Below are 10575 nucleotides of genomic sequence, written 5' to 3' on the forward strand. Positions count from 1 at the left end.
TGCATACGTGGGAACATGTTCCAAAAGGTCATGCTTTCATTGTTCAAATACCAGAAGGTATACAATTCTTTTCATCTTCCACTATCTATTGCAAATCAACTTTTTCTATCACCCTCCTTTCATTATTTTATTTCCAGTTTTATTATTTTGATGTACTAACATTTCACCTTTGGACAATATTTTGGGATACAAAAAACTCAAAGGTGGATTAAACATTTGTGACCGAATTAGTAGAAGAAAGATTAAGTAATCATCCTTTTAATATTGCAACGTACTGTTTATCGGATGCCTTGTTCCTTTTCCTCATTTTTTTCTATTTATATGTGCTAATATAACAATGAATGACTCAATAATTACTACTCCACTTAAATTGTCTTTATTACACATTCAATTTTTCTATTTATGTGTTATACACTAAAAACACTCGAGAGTCATTTATGAATTGCATTCTTTTAACTACACCTTCATCCCTTACTCTTCTTTCTCCATCTTTTTATCAGTTTAGAAAGTCAAGAAATCCCCATCAGTAATTCTCTGAAAGTCTGAATAATTCCACCTTAAATGATATTGTAACCAAAAAAAAAAAAAATCCACTTTAAATTCAGAATTTGAAGCAACTACAACCTGTCGTTTCCTAATCAAAAAACCCAAAGGTCATATCATGAATTTTACCACATACTATTTGCAAGTCTATGAAAAAGCAAATCCAACAGGACTTGGAAGCTAATGGGAGATCCGTACTTGTTACCTTCTTTGATCTATGTAATTCGAGTTTTCAGCAGGTTTGTTGTACAATTACTTACCTACTTCTATAGATGGTTAAATTTTTTTAGCAGGTTCGTTGTACATTGTTATTTAATTTTTTTTATAAAGCTAACACCATCTTACATGAACAAAATGCTAACTTTCTACACAAGGCTCTGGCATCTCACCGCAATAAGATTAGTGAAATATTTTACCATATGTTCTATCCGGTATTTCAAAATTACTTATAGTTCACCACTTTTTATTGGATAATCTTTAACAAATTGTGTTTACGTGTATCAAATTGGTATTCTCAATACAGAGAATCCTACAGATATTATCATCCCAAGCAAAATTCTCAAATCGTGAATGCTCCGAGAATAGTTCCAGGTATCTTTCTTGAAACATTCAATACTTCCTATTCGATATTTTACTGTTAATCAAGTGATTTATGAAATCAATGGGTTAGTAGTATGCATGATGAGATAGTTAAGATTTTGTACTGTGATTGAATACTTACATTGGCTATTTTGTATGATGCAGATCTACTAAGAATTGAGTACATATCTCATCTTAGTGTGAGGGAAAACAAACTGTATTGTAGATAGCATCTATGGTATTTTTTTTACTTTTAGGATTTAAAGAGTTTGTTTAGGTGGTTCCTTAGCATATCTTATTCTTGTGTAATATCTTATTCTTCATTTCATACTATTATTGTTGCTTCATTTGCTTTGTCTATCTTGCTATTTAACTGTCGTTAATTTCCTTTCAATCCTGCTTTGATTACTTATTTTGACTCGAGGGTATATCGGAAACAGCCTCTCTACCCAAAAGGTAGGAGTAAGGTCTAGGTACATTCTACCCTCCCAGATCCCACTTGTAGGATTACACTAGGCATCTTGTTGTTGTATATTTCAAAAAATTGTACTAATTGACATGAAATACATGAGCAACGCACGTGTCCAGACTCTAGTATATTAAAATTGTGGGGCATTTATTTAGTAAACTAATGATTTACAACACGTGTGGCAGGCTAGCTAGACTTCAAAATATGACAACTTGTCAAAGATTCTGGATTGCCAGTCTGTTATATAATTTCCTTCTTGTGTTGTTTATTAGGAAAGAACTGAGCAACTTCCACTCTGAAGAAGATAAAGTTACTTGAAAGAGAAATAGGTTGACTTAAAATGACTTTACTGGCCAAAGAGGAAGGTCTGAGTGCAGCTTAGAATTTCTTCAATGAGAAAGTAATTGCTCTTCACTAGCACATGGCAAATTTGAGATTCTCTAAGAGCCTAGCTTGTGGCATGCTTGTCCAAAATCAAGAGAAACCAACGAAACTAACAGTTTACTTGGTTCTGTTTATCCTTTATACTTGGATCTTTGTCAAATTCATCATGACTTGATTGACTTCACTTTCAAATGAAAAGAAGCACAAGTGGAAGTATCAATATGCTCAAAGAAAGCTCTTGCCACTCTTTCCTTAAAATGCAAATCTTCTTCCTTATGTTTTTCATCTTAATTAGCCTGTCTTTCCAAGAAATTTTACAATTTCCAAGCACGGAACATTCCATCTTACTAAGCTTGAAACAGCACTGGAGCGATTCGAAGTTCCTCCAGTCATGGGATTTGAAATTTTCGCCATGTGGTTGGTCTGGAGTGACATGCATCTATGGCATTAGCATCGTGAAGCTAGATCTTGAAGAAAAGAGGATTACTGGAACAATTCCATCAACAATATGCCAACTCAAGAACCTTACCGTGATTGATCTCTCCAACAACAACATATCTGGGGCCATACCAGCTAGCCTGAGGGACTGCTCAAAGCTACAGCATTTGGACCTGTCCAACAATTCTTCGACAGGCCAAATTCCAGGTGAGTTGTGTGGCTTAAATTTTTTTAGTCAATTTGCATCTCAATTGGTAACATCATGTCTGGTGAGTTCAGCAGGGGCAGAGCCAGACACAAAGGTAGGGGTTCAGTTGAACTCAATAACTTTGGTTCAAACTGTGTATTTATCTTAAGAAATTCATTTAGTATGTAGAAATTATTAATTTAGAACCCAGTAACTTAAAAGGACTACAATTCGCCGGATTCAATTTTTAGCATCCCAACTGAACTTTTTCTGTCTTTCTGAGAACAACTTGAACACTCCATACCAAAAGATATTGGGAACTTGCACAACTTTGTCAATTTGAGCCTGTCAAATAAAATTTCTTAACTAGTTTCAATTTACAGGTCACTTGTTCCAATTGCAGTATTTGCATCACTTGTCACTAAGTCACAACCACTTGTCGGGTGCGATACCTGATGCAATAAACTTGGTTAGTTTGTCTGATATGGATCTTTCTCATAACCAATTGAGTGGATCTATACCGAAGGGACTTGGTGATTTACCTAGATTGTATGTTTTGGATTTATCTCATAATCAGTTATCAGGAAACATTTCGGAGAATTTAGATCATCTTAGGCGGCGTATAAAGACCCTTAGGCTTTGCTCCAACAAATTCAAAGGGAGAAGCTCTGTTGAATTTTTGAGGCTAACGTTTGAAGAGAATTGCTTTGATGAATCCAACCTTTGTTCCAATAACTCTTTCCCTGGCTTACCAAGCTGTTCTTCTGGTGATAAGGTTCTAAAATTTATGAGAGAAAAACACTTCATTATCATAATTCCTGCTGTAGGTGTTGGAGTAGCTATACAGTTAGTATGGATCTTTTATATGGTCAGAAAGCATTGCTCGAAAATGAAGAACCAAAATTCCAAAGAGGACTTGAGGTTCATTACATTTCACAAGCTTAAGTTAACTAAGGAGGACATTGTATCTAGCTTGAAAGACGAAAATGTAATTGGACATGGAGGATCAGGGAAGGTCTACCGGATGGCGATCAATCAAACTGGAGACACCTTTGCTGTCAAAAGCATAGGGCATGACAAAAGATTAGGTGAAAAATTCCCAAAGGATTTTCTGGCAGAAATTCGAATAATTGGTCTCATTCGACACAGAAACATTGTCAAGCTCTTTTGCTGCATCTCTAGCACAGACAAAAACCTTCTAGTCTATGAATACTTTGAGAAACAAAGCCTGGACAAATGGCTACGGAGAAAGAAAAGAGCAGTATCACCAGGTCAAAGTAGCATCCCATCCCTGGATTGGTGCAGCTCAAGGACTCTGCTACATGCACCAAGATTGCACTCGACCCATCATTCATAGAGACATTAAATCATGCAATATCCTTCTGGACTCAGAATTCAATGCAAAAATAGCAGATTTTGGACTAGCCAAAATACTAGCCAGGCAAAATGATGATCCTGAAACAGCTTCTGCTGTTGCTGGAACTTTTGGTTACATTGCCCCAGGTACATGTCATTCAAATGTGTATTTCCACCTCTTGAACATTTCATCCAGATTTTTTTTCATATTCTAATTACATTAAATTTTAATGTGTGACAGAGTATGCCTCGACATTCAAAGTGAATGTGAAGACAGATATCTATAGCTTTGGAGTGGTGCTATTAGAACTGACAACGGGGAGAGAACCCATTATCCAGGATGAGCAAATGAATCTAGCACAATGGGCTGAAAAGCGTTACAGAGGGAAATTCTATCGCGGGTGCTCTTGATGAAGAAATCATGGAAGCAAGTAATTTGGAACAAATGACAAGTGTTTTTAAATTAGGACTGATGTGCACTGTAGCATCACCATCTGGTAGGCCATCAATGAAGGACGTTTGCTACATTCTTCAAAGCTGCAGAGACCCCACTCTTTGAGGGTGTAGTCTTAAATCAACAAACATAGTTGTAATTTGTAAATATAAAATAGAATCAGAAATCCATGATGATAACAATATCTTACAGAGATATATACTATCAGTCCTGTGCTCTATACCCAACTTGTTTGGGATCGAGGCATAGTTGTTATAGTTTTTGTTGTTGTATCAGTCCTATGCTTTCCGGGTATTCAACTTCACTGATATACTAATAGAACTGTCAATTTAGTTGAACTGACCAAAAGCTCTCACATATCTGAAACTAGAACTAGTTCAAGACAACCTTAATAAGACTACAGCTGAAGTGATTTCCATTTCAACTTTATAGATATTCATATATGGTTTGAGATAATCCTTAAGAAACTCTTAAACTCACCTTCAACTGGTTTGCAAACTGCTGAGGATAGTCCAAAAGCAGAATGCTTTGGAAGAAACTAGCTGGAGTTAATGAAGAAAGACTAAAACCAGGTGTGTCATTTGGCATGAGATTTTTTTCACAGCCATTTGACACACTCAAACTGCATTAGCATTTTTTAGTATAGCCAGATTCTACTTCTTATTTCCATATTATAGAATGAAGATTATTAAACCATCATCACTTTATTCCACCGATTTCTCTAAAACAATTTGCTTGGAAGGTAGCGATAAACTTACAAGGGTCCATAATGAAGAATCTGCAGACCCTATTTCATGAAACCCGGCTAAAAGCTAAGCTGCTTGTGCAAATAAGTCCTAATTTGTGTTTGGCTAAATTTTTTGGAAAGTCGCCTCCACTATCTAAGTTGTGTTTGGCCAAACCAAAATGGTGCACACCTATTTAAAGTGTTCAAACTTTTACACAATCAGGTTACTTAAAAATTAACGTGCTCCCCTCCTCTATCGTGAGCATGCGGGAATAACTATAAGAAAAACAAAAGAAGATCTATTATCTATTGTGTAAATAATTATACATTGTCAGTGCATATATTAAAAAACTAGAAAATATATACATCTAGAGTGAAGATTTTGCTAGAGTAAATTGTACAAGGAAATGGAACTTATGCCAATTTTAAAAATTATAGTTAGATTGGGCTTTAAACCATTGGACCAAAGACCATGAGAAGGCCCCATCTCCAAGAGCAATTTTTGTGCGGATTGTTCTTCAAAAGCACTGGTATTTAATTTTTGTCCCTCAAATTTGAAATCTTTAGTATTTGTTCTTTGCCGAAAAATCCATGAGTTCCGGGTTCGAAACCACCTCCCCCTCCCCCCCCCCCCCCCCCACTAGACAAAAATAAAAATAAAAATTCATAAGGCAGAGGTTTGGATTCGCTAGGCAGAGTTTGCCTGCAAACTATGCCTGATGGCTTGCAAAACTATGTCTGAGGCCTACCTTTGGCTTGCAAAATTATGCCTGAGGGCTAACTTTGGCTTGCAAAACAATGACTGAGGCCTAGCTTTGGCTTACAAAACTTTGCCTGCAGGAGAATTTGCAGACAAACTATGCCTGATGGCTTGCAAAACTATGCCTGAGGCCTAACTTTGGCTGAGGCCTAACTTTGGCTTGCAAAACTCTGCCTGCATTCAAAATTTTGCCTGAGACCTAACCTTTGCCCAAATAGGCTTAATGTTGCTACAAAACTCTGTCTTGCGAATTATTATTTTTTTGACTAAGCTGGGGTTCAAACTCCAAACCTCATGATATTAGGCAAAGGACAAAAATTAAAGGCCACTAATTTGCTGGGCAAAAGTTAAAGACCACCCCAAAATAAGGGCATTCATGCCAATTGCCCTAAATACGACCCATTAACTGGCTATGAATTCCAGGAGTGTTAAATGACTATAGCATAATGGCAGGTCCCTATATTCATCACTTCAATTCAAGTTCTTTTATCTTTTTTCCACCTTTGCTAACATTAGAGTAAGAAACAAAGAGATGCAAATTCAGGATTCGAAATTTATGGATTCATAATTCTAGCCCCTTTGAGTTATTAGATTCTAAGTTAGTATTAATATTTTGTATATTTATTAAATAAATTTCTTAAGACAAATAGAAATAGGATGACCCAAATCTACTAAGTTTGGTCGAATATTGTATCTTCAATTGTGCTTTGTGCATCCGCCCCCGCTCTCTTATCGAAAACTATATAATCATTTCTCAGAGATTCCATTCACTCATAAATGAATAAATACATAAGATAAAAGTTCTTTTCATGAGTTCCAAGTTGTTCCTTTTCTACAACTTTATAACACCCTTTCTCTTCAACCCACAGTTGACCTTGTAATTTTAACTTAAAAGCTATTATGAGATCTGTTTCTTTTCTTGTTAATTTATAAATATCATCTGTCCTTAAAATAGGATGAAAAAGGAATCTCGAGGAGTTCAAGTGGTAGAGTCTCCGATCCTTTAATATATATATATATATATACATTATGATTGAATTCTGATTCTCCAATATTAAACAGAAAAAGAAAAAAAAATATTCTAAACGGCAAAATGAATAGGAGACTCAATTATTGAAGAAATTTGCAGAAATTAACAAGCTAGATGGACATTTTCGGAAACAGATTCCTTTTGTATTTCTTCTCTGCTCTATTACAAACTATGACTATGTATTTATACATGTAACTGGGACCTAAGTGTAAATAAATAAATATTAAAGAAAAACCTACAGCTAAGCAATTGTAACAGAAATATGTACACCTATTCTATATTCTAGAAGCATCTGAGGATAAGAATATTCCTATACTATGTATGTATTTTGTTGTATCTGTACAAAACTAAATGAGAAAGTGACAGAATAGGCCCAAAGGTAAGAAATCAGCTAGTTCAGTAAATGAATTTACTTTGGCCCAGCGAACTAATGACCCGTGCCCAAACATATTTCATTAGAGCTGACACCTTTTGAACCTTGGATTCAACGAATAGATATGTCCTCTGTTCTTCCTTTTTCCTCATTGTAATTTTGGATTCTTGTACTGCCAACATCCCCCCTCAACTAGGAGTTCGGTGATCGGACTCCTAACTTGCCAATAAAATGACGGTGTAGAGGTCCAACAAGAGCTTTCGTGAAGAGATCTGCTATTTGAGAAGACGAAGGGACAAAAGATAAAGAAATAAGCCCATCTAAGAGTTTTTCACGAACAAAGTGACAATCAAGTTCGATATGTTTCGTTCGTTCGTGAAAAACGGGATTTTTAGCAATATGTATGGCTGCTTGGTTGTCACAGTGAAGATCTACTGGAAGAGAAGGTGAAATAGACAGATCTGAGAGTAAGCGAACAACCCAAGTAATTTCTCCCACCAATCGTCGCATGGAACGATATTCAGCTTCAGCCGAGGACAAAGAGACAATAGTTTGTTTCTTGGATTTCCAAGAAATGGGGCAATCACCTAAACTGAGGTAGAAACCACTCACTGATCTTCGTGTATCTGAGCAAGCAGCCCAATCGGCATCGCAAAAGACTTTGATTTGAAAAGAAGATGAAGAATTGAAGAAAAGACCAAGATTTGGATCTTTCTTCAAGTACCTGAGAGTGTGATAAGCTGCTTGCAAATGGCCTGTGTATGGAGCTTGCATATATTGACTCAGAGTTTGAACCGCATACGAAAGACCTGGTCTTGTATGAGTTAAGAAATTGAGTTTCCCCAAAAGTCGTCGATAAAAAGTGGCATCAGTTAAAAGAGTTCCTGAATTTGACTTCAGTTTGATGGAAGGATCAAGAGGTGTAGATGCGGTGCGAGAACCAATGTTTGGATACTCAGGGAGCAAATCAAGAGTGAATTTGCGTTGTGTCACAATCAATCCATCCGATTCAGGTAAAATCTCCATACCCAGAAAATAAATTGCTCTACCTAAATCTTTAATCCGAAATTTTGTATTAAGAAAGTATTTTAGCTCACGAATGTCCTTGTGATTGTTGCCTGTCAATAGGATATCATCAACGTAAACCCCAATGATAGTGATGAGAGTTCCCTGAGACTTAGTAAACAGGGAGTAGTCGTTGAGGGAATGTGCAAATCCCCTGGTTCCCAAAGCTGTTGACAGTCGTGAATACCATTGGCGTGAGGCCTGCTTTAATCCACAAAGTGGCTTACGAAGCCTACAGACATGAGAAGATGAAGATGGTTCAACACCTATAGGAAATCTCATATAGACTTCCCCATCTAGGTCGCCATGGAGAAAGGTGTTGTTGACGTCTAACTGAAAAAGATCCCACCTTTGCTTGGTTGCAATGCTAAGAAGACGACGGACTGTCGTCATTTTAACCACCAGAGAGTAAGTTTCATTATAATCTATACCCTCTCGTTGAATATCCCCTCTTACAACCAATCGTGCTTTTAATCTTTCTAAACTTCCATCTGATCTCAACTTGATCTTGTATACCCATTTGCAGGGTAAAGGCTTTTTACCAGGAGGAAGAACTACAACTTCCCAAGTGGAGTTACTTTTAAGTGCATCAAGTTCCTGTTCCATTGCCATCCTCCATCCTGGATGAGAACTGGCGTGTTGGTAAGAAGAAGGTTCTTTTATGTTCAAGACATTATTAATAGCATGTTGATTTGCTGTACTTAGTGCAGAATAAGAATAACAATGCAAAGGTACAGTAGGAGGATCAGAAGTAACAATTTTAGAAACTGAGTTACAAATATAATCAGAAAGATAATGGGGAGTGGTCACAATTCTGGTTAATTTGTGCAAAACCTGTACTTCAGGAGACACAACCTGCGAAGGAGAAAAATTTGTAGTATCAAAATAGGATTGTTGAGAAGAAGTAGGATTTGATGTTCCTCGGAGAGGAGGAGGAGGAGAAGGATTCATGACTGGAGAGTGGGGCATATCAGAATCTATGTGGTTTGTAGTAGATTTAAGTGAAGAATTAGGATAAATGGGCTCCGTAGAAGGAAAAGATGCTGGAAATAATTTAGCCATAGGCTGAGAGTGATTAAAAAGAAAAATGAGTTCATGGAACTTTAGATTTCTAGTAACAAAGATCTGATTTGTTTTCAGATTTAAGACCTTGTAACCTTTCTTTCCAAAAGGATATCCCAGAAAAACACAAGGGATGGCTCTAGGTGCCAATTTGTCTCTATTAGCTGATAGGGTAGATGCGAAACATAAACATCCAAAAAACCTCAACCTAGTATAATCAGGTTTCTTCCCAAAAATAATTTCATAAGGGGTTCGGTTATTCAAGACTTTAGAAGGCAAGAGATTTATCAAATGTGTAGCTGTTAAAAGACTTTCCCCCCAATATTTGGTAAGAAGATGTGACCGGAAAAGCAAAGCCCTGCTTACCTCAAGTAGATGTTTGTGTTTTCTCTCAACTGCCCTATTTTGTTGTGGGGTAGCAACACAAGATGTTTGATGTATGATCCCCTTAGATATGAAAAGATCTGATTCTAAATTTCCTGTCCCTAGTTCATAAGCATTATCAGACCTTATGATTTTCACTTTCTTGGAAAAATACCTTTCTGTATAGGCTAAAAAGGATTTAAGGACTGAAATACATTAGACTTTGTAGACAAAAGGTATGTCGATGTTCCTCTAAAGAAATCATCCACAATGGTCAAAAAATATTTCTCTCCCTTATAGGTAGGAATCTTGTAAGGTCCCCAAGTATCAATGTGAAGTAACTCAAAATAGTGTGTAGAAGAAATTGTACTGGGAGAAAAAGGAAGTTTAGCTTGTCTTGCCATAGGACAAACATCACAAGGGAATTCATGTTCTTGTTTGTTAGAAATCATCAAACCTTTAATATTGTGCATAGCATGATAAGGTAGATGACCTAATCTAAAATGCCAAAGCTTGTTTGAGACCGAATTAACAAAACTGGAATTTATTTCATTGATAGGAAACTTGGATAACAAAACAGGACAAACTACATTGTCTAAATCTGATTCTACAACTTGAACATTTGAGACATCAGATAAAACTGTAGGAATACATTTAGGAGTAACCGAAACAGACCTAGAAACAGAAAACTTGGAGGAATTGATGGAAAAGGAAGTGTCATCCTTGAGTACATAGAGTCCTGCAGCACAATCACCAAACTTCTCACTCATCTTCAAGTTGGAAAG

General features: G+C 36.4%; 1 protein-coding gene across 6 annotated transcripts; it reads left to right on the forward strand.

The window, feature by feature from the left end:
- Positions 1-311: 311 nt before the first annotated feature.
- Positions 312-4667, forward strand: LOC132635834 (receptor-like protein kinase HSL1). 6 transcript variants are annotated; one of them, XM_060352391.1, is made up of 6 exons: positions 312-782; positions 1067-1134; positions 1288-1360; positions 2338-2620; positions 2984-4103; positions 4198-4667. In XM_060352391.1, the coding sequence occupies exons 3-5, from the start codon at positions 1358-1360 to the stop codon at positions 3955-3957; spliced, it is 1260 nt and encodes a 419-aa protein (XP_060208374.1). In that variant the 5' UTR covers positions 312-782; positions 1067-1134; positions 1288-1357; the 3' UTR covers positions 3958-4103; positions 4198-4667. The 6 variants fall into 6 exon arrangements, with proteins under 6 accessions (XP_060208374.1, XP_060208370.1, XP_060208371.1 ...); XM_060352387.1 differs by having other exon boundaries at positions 315-782; positions 1864-2620; XM_060352388.1 differs by having other exon boundaries at positions 315-782; positions 1869-2620.
- Positions 4668-10575: the final 5908 nt, after the last annotated feature.

Source organism: Lycium barbarum, chromosome 4 (assembly GCF_019175385.1).
Source record: "Lycium barbarum isolate Lr01 chromosome 4, ASM1917538v2, whole genome shotgun sequence".
Classification (NCBI taxonomy): Eukaryota; Viridiplantae; Streptophyta; class Magnoliopsida; order Solanales; family Solanaceae; genus Lycium; species Lycium barbarum.